The sequence below is a fragment of the Microcaecilia unicolor genome, chromosome 6 (assembly GCF_901765095.1).
Source record: "Microcaecilia unicolor chromosome 6, aMicUni1.1, whole genome shotgun sequence".
NCBI classification, from domain to species: Eukaryota; Metazoa; Chordata; class Amphibia; order Gymnophiona; family Siphonopidae; genus Microcaecilia; species Microcaecilia unicolor.
The window spans coordinates 14268561-14294979 of record NC_044036.1 but is presented as its reverse complement, the minus strand read 5'-3'; the positions used below and the strand labels follow the sequence as shown (position 1 = coordinate 14294979).

Here is a 26419-nt window from a genome sequence, read left to right as displayed (position 1 = left end):
TGTGGGACCACTGGGAGTGTGGCTCCAGTAACCTATAAATCAATGGGGACAACTGGAGAGCGGAAGACTCACCCAGAGGCAGTTATGACCCAGGGTGCTAGTGTAGAGCACAAGTGGCAGGTGAAGGCGGACCTGAGCTGTGCTGGGGATAGACCCTCTAAGTGGCTGCAGGGTAACCCCAGGCGGGTGGCTAGGCGTTTCGTGACAGAGGGGTACTTTTGTCCTTCATCTCTCAGCATTCCCCCCTGTCTCTGGACTAAGGGAACTCTCACCTTTAGTCTCTCAGCACTTTCTCAGATTAAGAGTGCTCTCTCACCATGTCCCCCTGTCTCTGGGCTCTGTAATGACGCTTTCACATCTGGCTTCTCAGTACTCTTCCCTGATTCTGGGCTGTGTTAGCACACTCTCACCTTTGGTCTCTCAGCACTCTCGGAGGTTAAGGGTACTCTCACCTTTGATCTCTCAGCACACTCCCCTTTCTCTGGGCTGTGTAATGACACTCTCGCCTTTGGTTTCTCAGTACTCTCTTCTGTTCCTGGGCTGTGTAATGGCACTCTCACGTTTGGTCTCTCAGCACTCTCGGAGGTTAAGGGTACTCTCGCCTTTGGTCTCTCAGCACCCTCCCCTGTCTCTGGACTGTGTAGTGGCACCCTCGCCTTTAGTCTCTCTTCTGTTTCTGGGCTGTGTAATGACACTCTCGCCTTTGGTCTCTCAGCACTCTCAGAGGTTAAGGGTACTCTCGCCTTTGGTCTCTCAGCACCCTCCCCTTTCTCTGGGCTGTGTAATGGCACTCTCGCCTTTAGGTCTCTCTTCTGTTTCTGGGCTGTGTAATGACACTCTCGCCTTTGGTTTCTCAGCACTCTCTCAGGTTAAGGGTACTTTGATCTCTCAGCACCCTCCCCTGTCTCTGAGCTGTGTAATGGCACTCTCGTCTCTGATCTCTCAGCACTCTCCCCCGTCTCAGGGCTGTGACACCAGAAACAAGCTGTAGGCTAATGGAAGAAAAAGTTCTTTCTGTGCTCCGAGAACTTATCAGCCTTTCCCTGCACAGAAGAATGTAATACTGATCCTCCAGATAGTTCTGTCTTTTATCTCCTGTTTGATGTTCTAGTACATTCTTTCCCCATCACTATTGTTACATGCCTAGTTCTTCCTATCTCTCCTCCAAATATGCTGAGTCTGCACCTGTGGCACCCTTAAAACAGAGGCGCCAGCCTGGATCAGGCCAAGACCCACTGGGCCTGACAACCTGTCTCCAACAGTGGTTAATCCAGGTCACAGGCACCCGGCAGGTCCTAACGGAGGAGCTCCGTTCCTTGCGATTAATTCCCCTCGCCTGTCTGACAAACATTAATAGACTCGTTCTCCAGAATCTTATCCAAACCTTTGTTAAAGCCTGCTGTAGAACCAGTGGCGTAGCCAAGGGTGGGCTTGGGTGGGTTCAGGCCCACCCATTAGCAGCATACCTATGATGTGGCTGGCAGGGATCCCCAAGCCCCACCAGTCGAAAACTCCCAACAAGTGTCCCTCCTGCATACCTTGTAAGTAGCAGATCTTCACCTGCACTGAACAGTGACATACATACTGCTCGCACCGGCCCCACAGCCTTCCCTCTGATGTATTTCTGCCTAGGCGGAAACAGGAAGTTGCATCAGAGGGAAGGGTGTGGGGCCAACATGAGCAGTGTGTATTAGTTGCTGCTCGCTGCTGGTGAAAATCTGTTTTTTAAAAGGTATACGGGAAAGGGGGGATGTTTGAGAGACCATATGGCATGCAGGCGAGAGAAGGAGAGACCAAATCACCTGTGGGACGGGGCGAGGTTCTTCTGCCCACCCATCTTGGGCCCAGGCCCACCCAAAGTTGGGTGTCTGGCTACGCCCCTATGTAGAACTAGCCCTGACACAATCCCTCAACAAATTCCACAGCTTGACGGTGTATTGACTGGAAAAAAAAGTCATTTTCCAGTTTTGAATGTGGTACCTATTAGCTTCACAGCATGTCCCCTAATCTTAATACTGATTAAAAGGGTCACTAACTGTTCCCTATTTACCCCACTCATGGTTTTATAGAACTATCACATATTCCCTCAGCCGTCTCTTTTCCAAGCTGAACAGCCCCAACCTCTTGAGCCTTTCCTCGTATGGGAGCTGCTTCACCCCTCTATCCTTTCGGTTGCCCTTCTTTATAGCTTTTCTAGTTCTGCTACATCTTTCTTGAGCTAAGGTGACCCACAGCTGCACAGAGTGCTCGAGGTGCGGTCACAACATGGAGTAATGCATTACGATATTCTCTAATTTGTTTTCCATTCTTTCCAACTAAATTCTATCATTCTGTTTACTTTTTTTGACCTTCTGCTATTGTACACTGAGCTGCTGATCACTTGCACTCCCACCCGGATCACCATCATCGGCAGCTGCACTCCCATATTCACTCCTTCCTGCTTGCTGGAACGTCCTTGAAGGCTCCTCTCTCCCAGCGTATTCAGAACAGAACAACTACTTTGTCTCCACACTGTGCTTTTCCCCCTACAGTCTGAAGGTCGGACAATAAACTCCTATAACCTCAGACTTCAGATCTACACTATTACATCTTTATTTTCCACCTCTTTCCATCCGAAGGTGAAAGAGCTGTCTGTGCCTCCTTGTAGAACTGAACAGTAATGCAGGGTAGTGGCTTAGCCACTGGGCCCCCCCCCCCCCCCCCAATTTGGGTTCAGGACTCCATCCCCCAAGGTCTGCTGGTTTTGCTGGCGGGGATCTCCAAGCCCCTCCAGCAGTTTTCCAGCGGCAATTTTTGCTGCCGCGCTGCCTGCCCTGCTTTCCCCCTCCCCAGTGCCCATGCTTGCTTTTAGTGAAATTGAGCGTCCATGAGCATCGTGCCTTGAGCCTGCAAATTGGTGGGAAAATGTGGGGTACAAATGTGTTAATTAAATAAATAAATAAATATTTCATTTCCAGCAACGAGTCTCCCAGATTTACCTGGCTAATCATTTTTATGAACTTTTCCTCCAGGAACTTGTCCAATCCTCATGCTACCGCATGCTCCAGCAACAGATTCTACAGCTTAATTATGCTCTGCATGAAAAATATTTTCTACGATTTGATTTCAGTCTGCTGCTCATTAATTTCATAGTGTGTCCTGTTATTTTACTGTTTATTTGACAGGTTAAACAACTATTCCCTATTTAACTGTCCCATCCCGCTCAATATTTTATGAGCTTCTATCATGCCCCCTCTCTCAATGATCTCTTTTCCACGCTGAACAACCCAAAACACTTTCGCACAAGCTGCCAGGAAAACGTAAAAAAAAGGGAGTGCACACCACATCATACTCACAAAGCTTTCAAGAAGGTGGAGCCACCATCTGCAGCCAATCCCCGCATTGCAAGTTCCAGGACTGCATAATCCAGGCGAGGGAGTGTGAATGGGACCAGCTGCAGGAAGCCAATCAGAAAAAGGATCCAGGTTACTGCATCACAATGGGATTGAAACCATCACCCAGCTCTCCCCACACATAGTAACCAATCACACACTGGAGCTCTTTAAACTGAGGCCCTGTGATTGGCTGGGAGACAAGAGTCATGAGTGTCATCACCCACATCTCCTGGATCTGACTGGTGCACACGTGTCAAGTCACTTAAGAACAACTGAATACTACTACTACTACTTAAGTGTTGCCAGGTGGGCGGTTTTCCGCGACCCGCCGCGGGAAATTTTTGCCCGCGGCGGGTTGCGGTTTTTTTGGGCTTCTTTTTTTTCTTTTGGGCGGTTTTCAGGCGGTTTTTTCGGCAGCGGGGGGCGGGGTTAGTGACGTTTTGGGCGGGGTTAGTGATGTTCTGGGCGGGGCCGATGACGGGGGAGGCGGGGCCGATGACGGCGGGGGCGGGGTTGATGACAGCGGGGGTGATGATGCAGGGGTGGGGGTGTCAGGGGCGGGGTTTGAGTTTGGCTGGGTTTTGGGCTGTTTTTAGGCTGGATTGGGTGGGAAAAAAATTTTCCACCTGGCAACCCTGCTACTTACCATTTCTATAGCGCTACTAGATGTATGCAGCGCTGTACATTGGACATGAAGAGACAGTCCCTGCTCAACAGCGCTTACAATCTAATCAGGACAGACCAGGGACATAGACAGATTTTGTGGTGGGAGGGGGCCAGAGTCTAACATAGGGGGACACACATTTTGATCTGCACCCCACCGCCCCCCCCCCACCGCCTCGCCGTTCCCCCCCGCCGCCCTGCCAATCCCCACCCACCTCCGCAGCAAATACCTTGGCTGGCGGGGGTCCCCAAACCCCGCCAGCTGAAGCTTTGTCTAGCACCAGTCTCCAGCACCACCGCATTGCTTGCCCTACTCTGTCCTTTTAGTGAAATTGAGCATGCTCAGTTTCATTAAAAGGAGTGTGCCGGACGTGAGAGGAAGACAGACAAGGGTAGGGAACGCGGCAGCACCGGAGACTGGCACTGGACAAATTTCCTTTGGGCCCCGCCAGCAAAACCAGGGGCCCAAAGGAAATTTGGGGGGCCCGGGCCCCCGTGGCCCCATGTAGCTACGCCACTGGGACAAACAGGACAAATAAGGGATAAGGGAATTACTACGGTGGGAATGATAAAACATGGGCACTGAACAAGTAAGTAAGGGTTAAAAGTAAAAAGCAGAATCAAAAAAGTGGGCTTTTAGCCTAGATTTGAAGATGGCCAGAGACCGAACTTGAAGTATTGACTCAGGAAGTCTATTCCAGGCATATATGGTGCAGCAAGATAAAAGGAACAGAGTCTGGAGTTAACAGTGGAGGAGAAGGGTGCAGATAAGAGAGATTTACCCAGTGAACGGAGTTCCCAGTGAGGAGTGTAGGGAGAGATAAGAGTGGAGAGGTTCTGAGGAGCTGCAGAGTGAATGCACTTGTAAGTCAATAAGAGGAGTTTTAACTTTATGCGGAAACGGATAGGAAGCCAGTGAAGTGACTTGAGGAGAGGGCTAATATGAGCTCAGCGAAACTGGCAGAATTTAAGCCGTGTAGCAGAATTTTGAACAGATTGAAGGGGAGAGAGATGGCTTAGAGGGAGACCTGTGAGAAGCAAGTAGTGGGAGACCTGTGAGAAACAGGTTGCAATAGTCTAAAAAAGAGGTGATAAGAGTGTGCTCAGAAAGGAAAGGCCAAATTTTGCTGATATTATAGAGAAAGAAACGACAGGTTTTAGCAGTCTGGTGAATATGTGCAGAGAAGAAGAGAGTGGAGTCGAAGATGACCCATGGTTACGAGCTGATGAGACAGGGAGGATTAGGATAAGAGTGTTATCCACAGAGATAGAGAATAGGGGAAGAGAAGAGGTTGGTTTAGGGGGAAAGATAAGAAGCTCAGTCTTGGTCACGTTTAGTTTCAGATGGCAGTGAGACATCTAGGCAGCAATGTCAGACAGACAGGCTGAGACTTTGCCTGGATTCCTTCTGAAATTTCTGGTGTGAAGAGGTGACCTGTTAGCATAGGAAATCACATTCAGGGAGCATACCAACTTCCTCGGAAATCTCCTGGTCAGAAGCGTAGCCAGGTTATGACGCCAGGGCAGAGAGGTGTGCGCATGCACTGCGTACATGCGATGGACTGCCTGAAAAATAGGCGCTAGCGCCATGGGAAGTCCGTTTGGAGAAGCGGTCGCTCCCCTGACGCCTTACCTAGCTACGCCTCTATTCCTGGTACTACAATCTTTCCAACGAGCAATTCTACTGTAGCTCTGTCCCAACTCAGCCTCACCCTTCGCCAGATCAGAGGAATCGGGATGAGGGGAGAAGCAGAGGAGTCCAAGCCACTGCTTCCACTGCTGAAGGCTCCCACCAGACAGGGACACCACTCTCCCCACTGTCTTTAGGGAGCTACAGAAGCAATGGGCCGCAAATTTCTGCCAGCGCTGCTAAGGATTTAGCACTCAAGGCGTGTTTACGAGTGGAGCAGGAACACGTCTCCATGCAATACCTTTTAACCAGTGGCGTAGCCAGGGGGGGGGGTGCCAGGGGAGCAGCCGCTCCCCCAAACAGAGTTCTGCCAGCTCCGGCGCCTATGTTTTTCTCAATGTGTTGCATTGAAAATGTGCGCCAGTGGAAGTCTGCTCTCGCTGCCCCCGCGCCGTCAACCTGGCTCCGCTTCTGCTTTTAACATTTCATTTCCTTCCTCACTTTTTCCCTCTCTCTCTCTCTCTTCTTGCTGGCTGCAGTGTGCTAATCCTCTGCTGCCAGGGCTCCCCCCTCCCCCCCGGGCACTGTCCTCACGCTTCCTTGAACATATTTAGCTCTGGATTCTTTCTTTCCAGCAGCTCTGAAATTAGACATCTGAGAGGTCAGCCGTCCTACCTCCCTCTTCTGAGGATACAGCAGGGTGGACAGTCTGTTCAGCTTGATAAGGATTCAAAAAGACAACTGTTTAATGGAATCACAGGATTTGACCAGTTTACGGAGGGATTTGTGTGTTAGTCTGTCTGCAGGTAATTTGGACTAAAACTGCAGCGTTTCCCCTCACGCACATACGGGGCCGGTGTTAGGGGGTAGCAAACAGGGCGATTGCCCTGGGACCCCATACCTTCCTCAAGCTAAAGCAGGCATAGGCTGCTTTTGGGCCCCCTCCTTAATTTCTGTCTGAACCCCTGAATGTCTAACACCAGCCCTGCGCACACACCAGGGGCGTAGCTAGACCTCGACAGGAGGAGGGGCACATTTGGGCCTGCCTCTGCCCTCCCGCTGCTACTTCTGCCACCCCCTGTGGCCACTACCGCCTCCCCTCCGCCTCTCCCCCCCCCCCCACCGCAAAGGTACCTTGACTGGCGAAGGTCCCCAAGCCCCGCCAGCTAAAGCGGTTGTCCCGCGCGGGTCTCACACTGCCTGGCTCCTTGTCCTGTTTTCAGTCGCTGTGTACGCTTGTTTTAATGAAGGCTCAGTTTCATAGCGACTGAAAACAGGGCAGGGAGCCAGGCAATGTGAGACCAGCGCGGGACAAACGCTTTAGCTGCTGGGGCTTGGGGACCCCCGTCAGCCAAACCGGGGGGCCCCAGAGCCAATTTGGGAGGGCCCAGGACCCCATGGCCACTGGCACATATAGACACACTACACTGCAGGGCCTCTGGCACTGTTTCTCCAGCAAAACCTTCCGCCTTTAGCAACTGGCATTTCTTTTAAGCACAATTCAAAGCAGGGCTGAGATCTGGTGAAAAGAGCTTCCTTGCACAAAATCTCAGAGATCTGTGCCATATTTTATATTCGACCCTTCCCAACAACATACTGTACCTAGTCTGGTCACTGCAGCTATGTGTACTTTCCAGCACCCTGCAATCACAGGCCCCTGAATCTGGCCACCAAGTGTCACTATTAACAAATGACCATGATTCCTCCTCCTTCCTGCCACCACACTTTCCCCAGCCTCTCCCCAGCAGATACAGAAAAACAGAACTGCCGATTCAGGGACTCAGTGGCGTAGCCACAGGTGGGCCTGGGCCCACCCACTTCGGGTTCAGGCCCACCCAACAGTAGCACATGTTTAGTGGTAGCTGCAGTTGCGTACCAAGGGTGGGGGGCGGTCCGCCCCGGGTCCACACCGCTGGGAGGTGCCGCGGCGCACGCCTGTGGGCTCCGACTTCGTGAACTTCACTCGTTCGCTGCAGCTCCCTCTGCCCCGGAACAGGTTACTTCCCGTTCCGGAGCAGAGGGAGCTGCAGCGAATGAGCAAAGTTCGCGAAGTTGGAGCCCACAGGCGCGCGCCACAGCACCCCCCCCCCCCCCCAGCAGTGTGCACCCGGGAAGGTCATATCGCCGGGGAGGGGGGAAGATGTCATTTCACAGGCGGGGGGGGGGGGGGCGCATCGGCGATCCGCCCCGGGTGCCATCCACGCTAGGAACGCCACTGGGTAGCTGGTAGGGATCCCAAGGTCTGCCAGCTGAAGACTTCTCCCTGATTGTAACGAAAACGCTACTCTCCAAGATACCGGCACCTGCGCATGCTCAGTTTTCAGCGCATGCCTGCTGCAGACTACCAAGGTGGAGAGAAGCATTTTCCCACCAGCTATTGCTTTGGCGTGGGAGGGGGAGAACATTTGGTGCCCACCCACTTCTTGCCTAGGCCCACCCAAAATCTGCTGTCTGGCTACGCCCTTGCAGGGCCTGAATCAATGAACTCCTGCATGAGTCACTACTCAACACAGCTGGTTGAAAAAAAAAAGAGAGAACAATTTTAAAGAAAAATGAAATCTTGCGTAATTATATTTATTACTATGTGAAAAGTTAGTTAGTGCGGTTTCAAGATTAGAGGGGTTTGGAATGAATGAATGGACGAAGGAATTATGACTGGACAGTCAGACTGAGGGAGTCAATATGCGATGTGGATGACATCGTCAGCGGTAGAAAGTAATGGGTGGCAGGAGTCTTAAGTGACTAGATGGGGGTTATGAGTGTCTGGGGGAAGTATATGGGGTGCTGATACAGTGAGTGGATGAGGGGCTATGAGATAACAGAGCCGGTAGTGGGAGGCGGGGCTAGTGGTTGGGAGGCGGGGATAGTGCCGGGCAGACTTATACGGTCTGTGCCAGAGCCAATGGTGGGAGGCGGGGATAGTGCTGGGCAGACTTATATGGTCTGTGCCAGAGCTGGTGGTGGGAGGCGGGGCCGGTAATTGGGAGGCGGGGATAGTGCTAGGCAGACTTATAAGGTCTGTGCCCTGAAAAAGACAGGTACAAATCACGGTAAGGTATACACAAAAAGTGGCACATTTCTTGGGCAGACTGGATGGACCGTGCAGGTCTTTTTCTGTCGTCATCTACTATGTTACTATGAGATTCAGGGGGCTGAGTAGACAGGAAGGTTTGGAGAGGCAGTTAGTAAAATGGGGGATTAAGAGTTAACGGGTGGGAGGGGGCTCCCGTCAGTAGTTGCAGACAGAATGAGTGAGATCATGGTTATCAGCTGTGGAGGGGCTTGGTGAGTGCACGGTAAGTAAAATAAGCAGGCTCCACTCCACTGCTCCACTCCAGGTCTTTTGATTGTTCTGCCAGCATCCCTGCCAACCTTCCTCTCTTACACCACCACAGTCACCAGCCGCTTCATAGTTCCTCAGTACACGTCAGCTGTTTGTCAAACAGATGTGTACGGACAGATGGACCGGCCCTCAACAAAACATGCCCAAATATGATATTTTGGAGCCAAAAATAGATTCCCTCGTTGTTGCAGGGCAGGCGTTATCAGGAAACCACACACACACACACCTCATCCACCTTTTCCAGCCCCCCTCCCACACTCTATCCATATTTATTCCAGCACCCCTCCCTGCACACACACACCTCATCCACCTTTTCCAGCCCCCCTCCCACACTCTATCCATATTTATTCCAGCACCCCTCCCTGCACACACACACCTCATCCACCTTTTCCAGCCCCCCTCCCACACTCTATCCATATTTATTCCAGCACTCCTCCCTGCACACACACACCTCATCCACCTTTTCCAGCCCCCCTCCCACACTCTATCCATATTTATTCCAGCACCCCTCCCTGCACACACACACCTCATCCACTTTTTCTAGCCCCCGCCTCACTCCATCAATATTTATTCCAGCCCCCTCCCTGCGTGCACACACATGCTTCAGGGCTCTCCCTCCCTCCCTCTCTGCACCCTCACCAGCTTCAGCACGGCATGTGGGGGCCTGCTTCCTGTTCCTCTGCCGTCCCAGGCCCAACTGTTCCTTTGAGCTGCGTGGGCCTCCGTACAGCCATGCGGCAGGAACCGCTGGGGACCAAGGCGGCAGAGGAGCAGGAAGAAGCCTGATGTGCTGCTAGGCCGCCGCTCCTCATGCCACGCTGAAGCCAGTGTGTGCATGGGAAAGTCAGAATTCTGTGAAGTCTTCAGACGTGGGGAATTCTGTGCACGTTCTGGATTGCGCAGTAGTGCAGAATTCTCCCAGGAATAACACGTTTCTACAGATTAGTGTACATAAGTACATAAGCATTCGAGCCCAGCACCCTGTCACCGACAGCGGCCAAAAGAACAAGCAATTTGTCCCGCCCATCCTAGAAATACTGTATTATTCCCTCGTCCACTCAATACTACTACTACTACTACTATTTAGCATTTCTATAGCGCTACAAGGCGTACGCAGCGCTGCACAAACATAGAAGAAAGACAGTCCCTGCTCAAAGAGCTATGTAATAAAAGTGAGCCAAGTATAGGACAATCAAGCCATTGTGACATCACTGATGAGGTTGGCTCTTATTGGTGGCCTGAGGCATTATGACATCACAATATTAGCTCTGGTTACAAGAGACTACTACTACTACTATTTATCACTTCTATAGCGCTACAAGGCGTACGCAGCGCTGCACAAACATAGAAGAAAGACAGTCCCTGCTCAAAGAGCTATGTAATAAAAGTGAGCCAAGTATAGGACAATCAAGCCATTGTGACATCACTGATGAGGTTGGCTCTTATTGGTGGCCTGAGGCATTATGACATCACAATATTAGCTCTGGTTACAAGAGACTACTACTACTACTATTTATCACTTCTATAGCACTACAAGGCATACGCAGCGCTGTACACCATACATGAAAAGACAGTCCCTGCTCAAAGAGCTTACAATCTAGTAGACAAAAAATAAAGCAAACAACATTCTATGGCTTTTTCTTCCAGTTTATCATCTATGCACATGCTTGCAAACTCCACCCCTTTACATGCCTAGCGGCACAGGACATACCGTGATGTCATAGCGCCTACTTTTATGCCGGTTGGTATTTCATAAGGGACTGTGTAAAAAGTTTAATATTTAAAAATATGACATTCAGTTTTCTGTTTTTTACAGGATGTTCTGGGTCAGGTGGTTTTTGGGGTGATCATAATCGTTGGGTTCAATAATCAAAACCTAAAAGGAGAGGGGGGCGCTGGGATGGGGAAGCGAGTAATACCTTTGCTCTGGTCCTGCATCGCTGCTCTGCAGTTCAAAAGGGCTTTTCACAATTATAAATAGCTCCCAGTCTGAGAGGAAGAGCAGAACAGCTGATTCCCACATTACACACTGCAGAGCCCTCTGGGCTTCAGGTCACAGGGCAGGCAGGGAAATTACAGAATATTTAGACAGCTCAGAAGGGGAAAGAGGGGAGAGGGAAGCAACTTAACACCCGCTCTGGGGAAGGCGAAGGCTTGAGACAAAACTGTTCAAAAGTCATGTGTGTGTCAGGAGGGGCTTCTAATCCTCTACCCACCAACCAAGGCGCAATCCAAGACATTAAAACTGAGAGCCCATTGGGGAAAGGAGGAATAGTGCCCCAATATATCTTACAGCAAACCACATATAGGACTAAATTCTCTATATGGCGCTGGAAAACAACCCTGCTCGGCGCTATTCTATAAAACCGCGCTTAAAGTTAGGCTCACGCCTGGGAACCGTGACTACATTTAGGCACGGGAAAACAACAAGGGAGACGATCCCGCACAATCCAGTGTGGGAACAGACAAAGCAGGAATGCAGCGTTCACCTGAAGAGCGATTCTACCTCTGACCAGGGGTGTGTAGCCAGACTTTCGGCAGGAGGGAGGGGTCCAGAGCCCGAGGTGAGGGGGCACATTTTAGCCCTCCCTGGCGCTGCGGCCCCCCCCCCCGGCCATTTTTTACCTCCCCGCCGCCGCCACCACCACCTTTGACCCCCCCTCCCCCCCAGCACCAACCCTTTCGACTCCCTCTTCCTGTCACCTCCAACCCTCCCCCGCCTCTGGGTACCTTTGGCCAGCCGAACTCCTCTTCTCCGGTGCGGCCGCGTTGCTGATCTGCAAGGGCAGGCTTCTGTTTCTGTGAGTGAGGAGTAAGGGGAGGTGATCCCCTATTCCCTCCGGTGGTCATCTGGTCAGTTGGGGCACTTTTTCGAGACTTGGTCCTAAAACTAAATGGACCAAGTGAAGCCGGCCAAGTGCTCGTCAGAGCTGGCCTTCTTTTTTCCATTATCCGCCGAAGCCGGCCATCTCATAACCACGCCCCTGTCCCGCCTTCCGTACCCTGCCGAAACGCCCCCTTTAACTTTGGCCAGCCCTTCGACGGAAAGCAGTTGAAGCCGGCCAGAATCGGCTTTCGATTATACCGATTTGGCCGGGTTCAGGAGATGGCCGGCCATCTCCCGATTTGTGTCGGAAGATGGCCGGCCTTCTCCTTCGAAAATAAGCAAGATAGTCACCAGGGCTCTCTTATATAGTTTCTCTCACCAATGGGGTGAACCCCTGCAGGAGACGGTTTTAATCATAGCCAAAACCCCCCTTCCTTCCTAAGTGTGCAGTGGCAAACCAAATATTTATTTTTTGACGGTTTATCAACCCCTTTTTTGACCTTTTTTTGTTTTTGATTTACTACTAAGTTACTAGTGCTTGTCATACGATCACCCACACACTCTATAAGCAGCGTGTAGATTTAGGTGCAGTATACGGAATACGCTTAGTTTGACACCCTAGCGCCTAAATCTGTGCGCCTCCATTTACACCAACAAAAACATGGCGTAAATCCCGACGCGTACATTTAGGTGCAGAGGGCCATATTCTATAACCGTGCGTGTAAATTTTAGCACACCCATGAAATACCCGTTTCCACAGCCCTTTTTGCCAGCACACATTAAAATTTCGGCGCAGTGCGTTACAGAATACACTTAGCAATTTGCGCGCCTAAATTCTAATTGTCCAGTGCTCATTATTTATTTTATTTGTTACATTTTTACCCCACATTTTCCCACCTGTTTGCAGGCTCAATGTGGCTAACAAGGTGCCAGAGAGGTGTTGGTAGACTCCAATTACAAGGTTAAGCTGTGGTAGGAAAAGGTTCACGTGGTGGGACCACATGAAGGAAATCAAGAACAGATGGAGTTGTTTGGTGATCGTTATGAACTATAGTGTTGTGGTGTTGCTAGGTTCATGCATTTATGTTGGGTCGGTCGGGTCTGCCTTTTGAAACAGGTGCGTTTTTAGTTTTTTTCCTGAATTGGAGGTGATCGTACGTGGTTTTCACGGCTTTTGGTAGAGCGTTCCACAATTGTGTGCTGATGTAGGAAAAACTGGATGCATAAGTAGATTTGTATTTTAGTCCTTTGCAGCTTGGAAAGTTGAGATTTAGGTATTTACGAGCTGATGCGGTTGTGTTTCTGGTTGGTAGGTCAATCAAGTCTGTCATATATCCCGCCGTAGATGATTTTGTGAACCATAGTGCAAATTTTGAAGGCGATGCGTTCTTTGATTGGGAGCCAGTGTAGTTTTTCGCCTAGGGGTGTTGCACTTTCAAATCGTGTTTTTCCGAAGATGAGTCTTGCCGCCGTGTTTTGAGCAGTCTGAAGTTTCCTTGAGATTTGGTGTTTGCATCCCGCATAGCAGGGGCGTATCTGAGGTTCGGCGGTAGGGGAGGAAGGGGCTAGAGTGAGGGGGCACATTATAGCCCCCCCCCCCAGCCGCCGCCCCCCCTACCGCCGTCAACCCTCCCCTACCGCCGTCAACCCTTCCCCGCCTACCGCCGTCACCTACCCCCGCCGAGGTCCGCTTCCTCCGGTCCGGTGCCTTTAAAAATGTTACTTCAGCTGGCGGGGGACCCCCAACCCCCGCCAGCCCAGCCGAGGTCTTGTTTTAAGTTCTTCTTCCATCCTCGTGCTATTGAAAACTGCCTGCAGTTTTCAATAGCACGGGAATGGAAGAAGAAAACCTTGCCAGCGCCCATTTCATTTCCCTAACAAAATAACACATTAAGTTGTCTATTCTCGCACAAATATCTACATTGTGTATTGCTATAGAATACGCTTAGGCAGAAATGTTTTCCACGTGGACTTTTTAGGCACCATATATATAGTATTTCCCCCCCCCCCCCCCCACCCGCCACCCCATTATATATAGTTTACAGGTACTTCCTCTGCCCCTAGTGGGCTCACAATCTAAGATTTTTTTTTTTTTGGTACCTGGGGCATTGGAGGGTTAAGTGGATTAGTCATGGTCACAAGAAAAGTAGTTTAACTACCTGGTTAACTACATTTTTTATGCAGTAGTTCAACTACATGAGACAACTGCTGCAAAACTAGTTAACTAGTAATTAACTACTTCAAAGGCATTATAATATGCCTTAAAATGAATTGCTCCTAGGAAGAAATGTGTTTAATGTTTAAAAACAGAGTTTATAGATTCTCAGCAAATCACTAATTAACTAATGCTAAATACTTTACAATGATTTCCGCTTTATGTTTAACTAGTAAAAAAGGCCCGTTTCTGACACAAATGAAACAGGCGGTAGCAAGGTTTTCCTCGGAGTGTGTATGTTTGTGTGTGTGTGAGAGTCACTGTGTGAGAGAGAGAGAGTGAATGTGCGAGTGTGTGTGTGTGACAGAGAGTGAGACTGGGTGCGAGTGTGTCTGTAAGAGAGAGTGTGTGTGTGAGAATGACAGTATGTGCCAGGCCCCCCCTCCCTCCCTCCCAGTTCCAGGGTCGCCCCCTCCCTCCCTCTCTCTCTTCAAGTACCAGGGTCGTCCCCTCCCTCCTGTCTTCGAGTGCCAGGGTCGCCAGGATCCCCTCCCCCACACCACATACACAGACGGAGATACCAAGCCACACTTACTGGACTGCTCTGCTCTCACGCGCACTCTCCCCTCCCCTCCCCTCCGGGGGTCTAGCGCCTGCCTCGCGCTCTTCCCTGTCCGCTCTCCACTATCTCCCTCATTCTGAAGCTCCCCGCCCCGCCTCCTACCTGCCACCTTAACCTGCAGGTTGCCCGTCACCGGACCCGCAGTGCTCCCTCTCCGGCGTCCCGCCCACTCTGATGAAATGTCCTCCTTCCCTTGGCCGCGTCTCGCCCCTTCTGATGCGCTTCCTATTTCCAGCAAGGCGAGAACAGGAAACGGCATGACATTTACTACTACATTTAGAAGGTTGAAGCCACTTAGCTTAATCTCTGTTTCCCCTTTCCCGCGAAGCTGTCCTTCTGCGTACAAAAAGCAAACAAACCTATGAGCTGCTGCTTCCACGTTGTCCTTCGATTTAATCTCGCAGTATACGGATGTACACAGAGGAAGTATAATAACTTTTCCCAGGTCAGCCCCACCCCCAGGGGTGTGGCCACAATGGCAACGGTGACGTCAGCCAGGGCTTCGGAGCCTAGCAGACCAACTGAAGAAAGCCATGGACACAGGCAGCAAGATAGAACGTTGGAGGTAAGAATTATTATATAGGAAGTCTCAGAATTCTCAATATGTCATTTATTTTATACTACAGAAAAAAACCAGTCTCTTAAATTTATCGTCACTAACAGAGCATCATTGTGGTACAAAAATTTGTCCGATAGTTACTACTACTACTATTTAGCATTTCTATAGCGCTACAAAGCATACGCAGCGCTGCACAAACATAGAAGAAAGACAGTCCCTGCTCAAAGAGCTTACAATCTAATAGACAAAAAAAAAATAAAGTAAGCAAATCAAATCAATTAATGTGAACGGGAAGGAAGAGAGGAGGGTAGGTGGAGGCGAGTGGTTACAAGTGGTTACGAGTCAAAAGCAATGTTAAAGAGGTGGGCTTTCAGTCTAGATTTAAAGGTGGCCAAGGATGGGGCAAGACGTAGGGGCTCAGGAAGTTTATTCCAGGCGTAGGGTGCAGCGAGACAGAAGGCGCGAAGTCTGGAGTTGGCAGTAGTGGAGAAGGGAACAGATAAGAAGGATTTATCCATGGAGCGGAGTGCACGGGAAGGGGTGTAGGGAAGGACGAGTGTGGAGAGATACTGGGGAGCAGCAGAGTGAGTACATTTATAGGTTAGTAGAAGAAGTTTGAACAGGATGCGAAAACGGATAGGGAGCCAGTGAAGCGACTTGAGGAGAGGGGTAGTATGAGTAAAGCGACCCTGGCGGAAGATGAGACGGGCAGCAGAGTTTTGAACTGACTGGAGAGGGGAGAGGTGACTAAGTGGGAGGCCAGCAAGAAGCAGATTGCAGTAGTCTAAACGAGAGGTGACAAGGGTGTGGATGAGGGTTTTGGTAAGAGTGCTCGGAAAGAAAGGGGCGGATTTTACGGATGTTGTAAAAAAAGAAACGACAGGTCTTGGCGATCTGCTGGATATGAGCAGAGAAGGAGAGAGAAGAGTCAAAGATGATAGTTCTAAATCACAACACCATTTTCACAAATGACAGCAGTTGGTGAAATAATGTGCTTCCGTCACATTTTAACCTGCCAAACCAGCACCATAGAAATGAAAATGATATGAAAATGAGACACTCACAAGCAGTGGCGTACCAAGGGGGGGGGCGGTGGGGGTGGTCCGCCCCGGGTGCATGCCGCTGGGGGGTGCCACGGCACGCGCCTGTCGGCTCCGAGTTTGCTACGCTAACTTCGCTGGTTCGCTGCAGCTCCCTCCCTCTGCCCTGGAACGGGTGCACACCGCTGGGGGGGGTGCCATTTCGCCGGGGGAGGGAGGTGTCATTTCGCAGGGGGAGGCGCGCTGCACCCGGGGGGGGGGGGGCGCATCGGCGATCTGCCCTGGGTGTCATCGAGCCTAGGAACGCCACTGCTCACAAGCAGACAAGCTGTACATCAGTAGCCCACAATACTCAACCTTGAGATGCTTGATGAAGCTGGTGCTTGAAGTGATATTGAGGGGCATTTTCGAAAGAAACGTCTAAATCAGAATTTGGACGTTTTACAGACGTCGTCCCCCCCTTGTTCCTTCTTACTCAGTACTTCCCTTGCCCTTAATTGTCTTGTCTGTCTGTGTTATTTTAGATTGTAAGCTCTATTGAGCATGGACTGTCTCTCTGTGTCAGGTGTTCAGCGCTGCGTGCATCTGGTAGCTCTATACAAATGCTAATAATAATAATAATAATAATAATAATTTTATCTAATCACAGACTAGTACTTCCTTTTCATCCATCCAATCACAGTAGTTTCTTATTTCTTCCAATCACAATGCAGTTTCTTATTTTATCCAATGACAATGCTTCCTTCCTACACATCCAATACCAGTGCTCTTTCTCATTTTATCCAAACACAGTCCACTTTCTTATTTTATACAATCACACTTGCTCCAGAACCAAAGATATTATACAGGGTTGCCAACGCAGCAGTTTTCCCGCGGAATTGGACGATTTTAATAGGTTGCCTGTGGGCACTTTTTAACTGTTGCGGGTTGTGACTTTTTGAGCAATTTCTGGTTCTGTCTCCTATTGGTCAAATTTGGTGATGGAATGAGGCTTGAAGTCTCTCAAGCCTCATTCCGGCTCCGAATTTGACCAACAGGAGGGTAAGATGGGTGGTGAGGTTATCAGCTGATGAGTCACCATCAGCCCTGCAAGAGGTGGTGAGCATTAACCACGTGAGATTTTTTGAAATTTGTCAACCCTGATATTATATCACAAGCTGGGGTGTTAGTAAGTCAGTAAGCAGGCAGGGCAGAAGAACTTAAAAGCACAACTGAGATTTTTTTGCCCTTAACGACTCAAAATGTAGTTCAACTACTTAGTAATTAAATACTTAAAATGTAGTTTAATTACTGGGCAACTGTTTACGAGTAATTAAACCTTTTAGAATAACTACTAAAAAGTAGTTTAACTATGTAGTTAACTACTGCCCAGCACTGCGTAAAACTGGTCTCTGCCGCAGGAAGTGGATAGGGGTCAGTATGTACCGTGTGTCCTGCAGCCTCCAGGAGCTGCTTGGTCTCCAGAATGGCACGTCGCATGGAAGGCACTGGCATCATAAAGCCGTCGGTCTCGTAATACCCAATTCGCAGTGGACTGGTGCTGTCGTACACCTAAAAGGTAAATGAGATGAGATGAGGGTATCAGTGCTGGGAGGCAGAAGGGTCTGACTGAAAGGTAACGGCTCCTGTTCTGATGCTCTACAGCTCAAACCCTGCAAAACTAGACACAAAGCCAATCGCTGATGATTAACAGCGACCAAGCTCACTGCAGAACACATCAGGGGTGGTAACATGACACAGAACTTCAGAGGAAGGCACATCATAGTCAGTGTGGCCACTTATGCATGTAAATGATCTCAAAAATGCACACTATGATTTGATGGAACACACATTACCAGTGGGATTGTACAAAGGTATGTGAGTAAATGACAGAATTTCATGACTTCCGCCAGTGTCGCTGTGCTCATATTAGCCCTCTCCTCAAGTCACTTCACTGGCTTCCTATCCGTTTCCGCATTCAGTTCAAACTCCTCTTATTGACCTATAAGTGCTTTCACTCTGCAGCTCCTCAGTACCTCTCCACTCTCATCTCTCCCTACATTCCTCCCCGGGAACTCCGTTCACTGGGTAAATCTCTCTTATCTGCACCCTTCTCCTCCACCGCTAACTCCAGACTCCGTTCCTTTTATCTTGCTGCACCGTATGCCTGGAATAGACTCCCTGAGCCGGTACGTCAAGCTCCATCTCTCTGGCCGTCTTCAAATCTAGGCTAAAAGCCCACCTTTTTGATGCTGCTTTTAATTCCTAAACCCTTACTCAGTTGTTCAGTACCCATACTTTTCATTCCCATGTTAGTAATTCCCTTATCTGTTATTTGTCCTGTTTGTCTGTCCTAATTAGATTGTAAACTCTGTTGAGCAGGGACTGTCTCTTCATGTTCAAGTGTACAGCGCTGCGTACGTCTAGAAGCGCTATAGAAATGATAAGCAGTAATAGGAGTCTTTGGGATTCCAGAATCTTGGTACTCTTAGGGATTCCGGAATCTTGCTACTCGTTGGGATTCTGCACAGAATCTTGCTACTGTGGGATTCCGGAATCTTGCTACTCTTTGTCCTTATCCCTTACTTGTCCTGTTTGTCTGTCCTAATTAGATTGTAAGCTCTGTTGAGCAGGGACTGTCTCTTCATGTTCAAGTGTACAGCGCTGCGTACGTCTAGTAGCGCTATAGAAATGATAAGTAGTAGTTGTACATGATAGCAGCATAGCCAGGCAGCTCATTTTGTGGGGGCCTGCGGGCACCAAATTTTTATCCTTGCCTTCTGCCCTCCCCCTGGCACCCAGCACCCCCTGCCCGAATGCAAAATATAAATACCCAAGTTAGCAGGGAGCCCCACACCCACTAGCTGAAGACCACCTCCTGCTCCTCCCCAGTCTGGTGGCCAGAACTGTGCAAGCTCTAGAACTGTCAGCAGTGTCCCTGAGCTACAGCAGCTGCTGCCCTCCCCCCACCCCCATGCATGGTTTTTTTTTTTTTTAGTTACATTTGTACCCTGCGCTTTCCCACTCATGGCAGACTCAATGCGGCAGGCAATGGAGGGTTAAGTGACTTGCCCAGAGTCACAAGGAGCTGCCTGTGCCTGAAGTGGGAATTGAACTCAGTTCCCCAGGACCAAAGTCCCCCCAGGACCAAAGTCCACCACCCTAACCAATAGGCCACTCCTCCACTGTAAGCCGCATTGAGCCTGCCATGAGTGGGAAAGCGCAGGGTACAAATGTAACAAAAATAAAATAGATACTATTGGAGATTCTACATGGAATGTTGCTACTATTGGAGATTCTACATGGAATGTTGCTATTCCACTAGCAACATTCCATGTAGAAGGCTGCGCAGGCTTCTGTTTCTGTGAGTCTGACGTCCTGTGTCAGACACACAGAAGCAGAAGCCTGCGCAACCACATTGGTGATCTGCAAGGGCCGACTTCTACATGGAATAGCAACATTCCATGTAGAATCTCAAATAGTAGCAACATTCCATGTAGAATCTCCAATAGTATCTATTTTATTTTTGTTACATTTGTACCCTGCGCTTTCCCACTCATGGCAGGCTCAATGCGGCTTACATGGGGCAATGGAGGGTTAAGTGACTTGCCCAGAGTCACAAGGAGCTGCCTGTGCCTGAAGTGGGAATCCAACTCAGTTCCCCAGGACCAAAGTCCACCACCCTAACCACTAGGCCACTCCTCCACTGTTGCTACTATTTGAGATTCTACATGGAATGTTGCTATTCCACTAGCAACATTCCATGTAGAAGTCGGCCCTTGCAGATGAGCAATGTGGCTGCGCAGGCTTCTGCTTCTGTGAGTCTGACGTCAGACTCACAGAAACAGAAGCCTGCGCAGCCTTCTACATGGAATGTTGCTAGTGGAATAGCAACATTCCATGTAGAATCTTCAATAGTAGCAACATTCCATGTAGAATCTCCAATAGTATCTGTTTTATTTTTGTTACATTTGTACCCTGCGCTTTCCCACTCATGGCAGGCTCAATGCGGCTTACATGGGGCAATGGAGGGTTAAGTGACTTGCCCAGAGTCACAAGGAGCTGCCTGTGCCGGGAATTGAACTCAGCTCCTCAGGACCAAAGTCCATCATCCTAACCACTAGGCCACTCTTTCTCACCTCATCTCTGAAGGGGATGGGAGGCACAGTGGGATCCAGGCGGAACATGTGGTCACACAGGAGCGCTTTCATGCACAGAGCCAGGCTGTCCACGTCTCTTGCCATCGGCCCTACTGCTGCTGTCACTAGAATAAAGCACAGGACCATGACTACACCAAGTACCGTTCTCATCTCTATGTCAAGGTACAGGTAAGGGCACCCACGAGAGGGAGTGCATAGCAACTACAAGATAAGTCTTCATTACATCTTCTTACCACATTAGTTTACAAACCACTTTTAATAGAATTCCTGGCAGAAATATTTCAGAATATACAGGAGACTATTATGTATGATTTTGATTTGGTATTATAATTCTGCATCTGTTCCTGTGCTCTGTCTCCTCCTGCTGGAATCTTAAAGGAAACACAATTTGCTTCTCTCTATCATCCTATAACCGCACCTCCAACGTTCTGAAGCTGAGAAAGTGAAGCCTTGAAGCATTCGTGCTCTCTCTAAAGCTGTATCCATCTCCTGAAGTGACGTCAGCATACTTCCGGGTATGTCACACGCAGCACTGACCAACCACAGGTGGGAGGGCGAGCGCACAGCGACAATTAGCTCTACCGTTCAGTGGGTGTGCACGCTGCGCTGTGCACGGCAGCGGAGGTTGGGCGGTTGGCGGAGGGGCAGAGATTTGGGCGGTGTGGTGCTGTAAGGGGAAGGAGAATCGCTGTGTGGCTGAAGGGGGGGCAGGGGAGAGAGCAGAATCGCTGGATGTCTGGAGGGGGGGCAGGGGACATAGGAGAATTGCTGGGTGGCTGGAGGGGGGCAGGAGAGATAGGACAATCGCTGGGTGGCTGGAGGGGGGGCAGGGGAGAGAGGAGATTCACTGGGTGGCTGGAGGGGGGCAGGGGACAGAGGAGACTCGCTGGGTGGCTGGAGGGGGGCAGGGGACAGAGGAGATTCGCTGAGTGGCTGGAGGGGGGGCAGGGGAGAGAAGAACATCGGTGGGTGGCTGGAGGGGGACAAGGGAAAAAGGAGAATCGGTGGGTGGCTGGAGGGTGGGGCAGGGGACACAGGAGAATTGCTGGGTGGCTGGAGGGGGGGCAGGGGAGATAGGACAATCGCTGGGTGGCTGGAGGGGGGCAGGGGAGAGAGGAGATTCACTGGGTGGCTGGAGGGGGGCAGGGGACAGAGGAGACTCGCTGGGTGGCTGAAGGGGGGACAGAGGAGACACACTTGCAGTCTCACTCTCTCTCACACACAGTCAATCTCACACATACTCTCTCAAACATACACACTCTGAGGAAAACCTTGCTAGCGCCCGTTTCATTTGTGTCAGAAACGGGCCTTTTTTACTAGTTTAAACATAAATCTGCAGGGAGCCCTAACAAAGTAAGGCAAATTACTGCTGCATTTGGTGCCTGCTAATGCTGTGGGTGCTAATACTGAATTAGACCCCCACCCCCCACCCCCTCACTTCCAAAATGACTTCCTTACCCTTTACGACTGAAAGTAAGTGGGCAAACTATACCTAGCCGGACATCCCAGGGTTACTCTTATAACAAGACACCTATGTGAGAAGGGCAAAAAGGTGCCAATTTTACGCAGAGACCTGCAGCTGCCAATATTACGGTGAACCATCAATTGGTAGGTGAGAGCTTTTCATTCACTAAATTAATGCATCTGTGATAAGTTTCCACATCGGGTCAGCGGGGAGGGGGGGGACAATGCAGTTACTCTGGTGTAAACGGTACAAACTCATCAGGTCTTGGGCTGTTTGCATATGTCACTACAGCTCGATAAAAGGGGGTAGGGGGTAGACAGAGGTGATGAGAAAGCAATGATTCACATTAAAACGGCCCTTCCTTTATCTGATAATGGGTGAGAAAGCCAGTGTCTCTATCGAGTTCTTTTGTGTTACACCTGATGAGATATGGCTAATTGTTGACCTGTACTTCCTCAAGCCTGTCTTATAAAATATTTAATAATACAAGCCTTTATAAAGGGAAATTCTACCGTGGTGGAGAAAGGCTGAAATCCCACGAAGGATGCAAAGCAAAAAGAAACAGTGGAAAATGGACCAGGGTGCTCCAAGGACAAATGCAGGAAACTTCAAACGCTCAATGAAACAAATATTTATTGATAGAAGACTCGATACAGCACTGTGTTTCAGCCAAAGGACTGCCTCGGGAGTCCTTACATTTTATCTGGAGAATGACATCAACCAGTGGTTAATGTGCCAATGGGCAGTAAAAAAACAAGCGGTCTTGAAAAAGACCTTTTTGGAAAGAACCACAACAAAACACAATCGTATTATCAGAGTGAATGACAAAATGCTTGTTTTTTTTAATGCCCATTAACCATTGGATGGTTTCATTCTCCAGATAAAATACTGACTCCTGAGGCAGGCCTTTGACCGAAACACAGTTCTGTGTCGAGCCTTATATCGATAAATATTTAGAACATAAGAACATAAGCACTGCCATACTGGGACAGACCGAAGGTCCATCAAGCCTAGTATCCTGTTTCCAACAGTGGCCAATCCAGGTTACAAGTACCTGGAAAGATCCCAGAACAGAAAAACAGATTTTATGCTGCTTATCCTAGAATATACAGTGGATTTTCCCAAGTGCATCTTAATAATCACTTATGGACTTGTCTTTTAGGAAAGTATACAAACCTTTTTTTAAACCCCGCTAAGCTAACTGCTTTTATTACATTCTCTGGCAACAAATTCCAGAGTTTAATTACTCATTGAGTGAAGAAGTATTTTCTCCGATTCATTTTAAATTTACTACTTACTAGCTTCTCTACGTGCCCCCTAGTCCTAGTATTTTTGGAAAGTGTAAACAAGCGATTTGCATCCACCTGTTCCACTCCACTCAATATTTTATAAACCTCTATCATATCTCCCTTCAGCCATCTATTCTCCAAGCTGAAGTGCCCTAGCTGCTTTAGCCTTTCCTCATAGGGAAGTTGTCCCATCCCCTTTATCATTTTCGTTCCCTTCTCTGTACCTTTTCTAATTCCACTATATCTTTTTTGAGATGCAGTGACCAGAACTGCACACAGTATTCAAGGTGTGGTTACACCATGGAGCGATGCAAAGGCATTATAACGTCCTCATTTTTGTTTTCCATTCCTTTCCTAATAATCCCTAACATTCTATTTACTTTCTTAAGCACCACTGCGCATTGAGCACAGGGTTTCGACGTATCATCAACGATGACACCTAGATCCTTTCACTGGTTGGTGACTCCTAATGTGGAACCTTGCTTGACGTAGCTACAGCTTGGGTTCCTCTTTCCCACATGCATCACTCTGCACTTGCTCACATTAAAAGTCATCTGCCATTTGGATGCCTAGTCTCCCATTTGTCCTCGGAGCGCCCTGGTCCATTTCCCACTGTTCCTTTTGTTTTGACCCTTTATAAGACAGGCTTCCAGAACCAGCTCCAATATTGCACAAATGCCCACACACACATTTACACCTGCTCTGAACAAGAAGTAAATACAGGTGTGTATTCTGTGTCCTCTGACACTGCATAAGTACATAAGCACCGCCACGCTGGGAAAAGACCAAAGGTCCATCAAGCCCAGCACTCTGTCTCCGACAGTGGCCAATCCGGGCCCCAAGAACCTGGCAAAAAAACCAAAATTTAATAACGATCAATGGACTTTTCCTTCAGGAATCTGTCCAGACCCCCTTTAAACTCAGCAAGGCCAGCTGCCGTCACTACCTTCTCCGGCAATGAGTTCCAGAGTCTAACCACACGCTGAGTAAAGAAAAACTTTCTCCGATTTGTTTTAAACCTACCACATTCTAATTTCATCTTGTGTCCCCTGGTTCTATCAAACATATAAATGGCAAGAGGCGTACTCACTCGCAAATGCGCAGTAGAGACCCTCTCTGTCCCGCCCCCACGTCAATACGTGATGACGGGGCTTGACAGAGAGGGAACCTGCGCACCTGCGAGTGAGGGAACCGCCGTCGCCACCGCTCCCCCCCCCCAGGGTTGCCGCTACCGCTCCCCCCACCCACCCTCCACCCGGCCCGGGTACCTGGCTTCACTATTCAAAACGCCGGAACGCAGCACACAGCTCATCTGAGCTGCCGTCGGCCTTCCTTACCTGCCTGTGTCCCGCCCTCGCCGACGTTACATCACACGAGGGCGGAACACACGCAGAGAAGAAGGAAGGCCGACGGCAGCTCAGATGAGCTGTGTGCTGCGTTCCGGCGGTTTGAATAGTGAAGCCAGGTACCCGGCCCGGGTGGAGGGGTGGCGGAGGGGACTCCGGGGGGGGGCGGCGGCGACTCCGGGGGGGGGGGCTTTCAACCCCCCCTTCCTTTACTAGCCCGTTTTACGGGCTCAACGGCTAGTTATTGTTAGAAAGCGTAAACAAACGCTTCACATCTGTCCGCTCTACCCCACTCATTATTTTGTAAACCTCTATCATATCACCTCTCAGCCGCCTTTTCTCCAGGCTAAAGAGTCCTAGCCGTCTTAACCTGTCCTCATAAGGTAGTCGTCCCATCCCTTTTATCATTTTCGTCACCCTTCTCTGCATCTTCTCCAATTCCTTTATATCTTTTTTGAGATGAGGAGACCAGAACTGAACATATTGTATAAAAAACATTCAAAAAATAAAATACAGGAGCTACCAAGTTACCCAGTTCCAGAAGGAAGATGTTTCTCCAGTCCTGGATTTCTGAAAACCTGATCCTGATGCATTATGGGACCTACAGAACCGACTTCCAATGGGCAGAATCAGAAAACATAAACACCACAGTACACTGGGATGTAAATTCAAAACCAGGACCAAAGAGATTCTATTCGGGGACCGGGTAAGTTGGCAGCTCCGACAGCACTGTAGAAAAATACTTCGCAATTAACAAATTTTAGCACAATTTCAACTGGTTTGAAACTAGTTTCACCAGCCTTGACAGAAAGTTAAAGAAGACGTGGCCAGGTCCCCTGGTGAAAGCAGTGATTTACGCTCACAACCTCAGAAAATGTCCTGTCGCTGCTGCAGGAGCTTAAGAGCGGTGTAAACGTTCTGCGATGTTACCCATGCACATCTCATGGACAGGTGAGCGCAGAATCGGGCCAGCCAATCAGGAGGCGGATTCTGAGACTGTACGACGAACAGGAAGAAGTTCACCAGAGGGGGCCCAAGCAGAGATTGTAAATAAATAAATCAAAATAAAAGATGATGACCGGGTCGGCGTCTGACCTGTTTTCTGGCCCATGAGACTGGACTTCACCCCTTGCCGGCTGCAAAGCAAAAACAGAGGATTCCAGTAAAGATCAGTCCCAATCAGTGTGAGGCCAGCAGGGTTAAGTAACTGAGTGCCTCAGCTAATTACAGTAAGAAAGATTCCTGTTACTGCAACTAAAAGGAGGGCTGCAGAGGCCTACAGAAATCTGTGTTATCTACAATTCTGTGCAGCCGCCTGTTCAAAGAGAATATGAAACATTTTCCCCTTAAAGAAGTACCCAACCCACGGGCAGTAGAATCTTGTAAAAGGCAAAAAAGAAATTTAATTGAAGAAATGTCATTTTTGTTTTTTCTACATAGGAAGAACTATGTGGAGGAATGGCCTAGTGGTTAGGGTGGTGGACTTTGGTCCTGAGGAACTGAGGAACTGAATTCAATTCCCACTTCAGGCACAGGCAGTTCCTTGTGACTCTGGGCAAGTCACTTAACCCTCCATTGCCCCATGTAAGCCGCATTGAGCCTGCCATGAGTGGGAAAGTGCAGGGTACAAATGTAACAAAAATAAAATAGATACTATTGGAGATTCTACATGGAATGTTGCTACTATTGGAGATTCTACATGGAATGTTGCTATTCCACTAGCAACATTCCATGTAGAAGCCTGCACGGCCACATTGGTGATCTGCAAGGGCCGACTTCTACATGGAATGTTGCTAGTGGAATAGCAACATTCCATGTAGAATCTCAAATAGTAGCAACAGTGGAGGAGTGGCCTAGTGGTCAGGGTGGTGGACTTTGGTCCTGAGGAACTGAGTTTGATTCCCACTTCAAGCACAGGCAGCTCCTTGTGACTCTGGGCAAGTCACTTGACCCTCCATTGCCCCATG

At 49.4% G+C, this 26419-nt stretch overlaps 1 protein-coding gene across 1 annotated transcript in view; it reads right to left on the bottom strand.

The window, feature by feature from the left end:
* Window positions 1–26419, bottom strand: part of FAAH (fatty acid amide hydrolase) — a 106845-nt gene that overhangs the window by 44240 nt on the left and 36186 nt on the right. Inside the window, exons 6-9 of the mRNA XM_030207041.1 lie at window positions 25548–25588; window positions 20332–20456; window positions 17639–17764; window positions 3336–3433 (exon numbers count right to left, since the gene is read on the bottom strand). Coding sequence (XP_030062901.1) covers window positions 3336–3433; window positions 17639–17764; window positions 20332–20456; window positions 25548–25588 — 390 coding nt within the window. The remainder of the gene's footprint in view (window positions 1–3335; window positions 3434–17638; window positions 17765–20331; window positions 20457–25547; window positions 25589–26419) is intronic.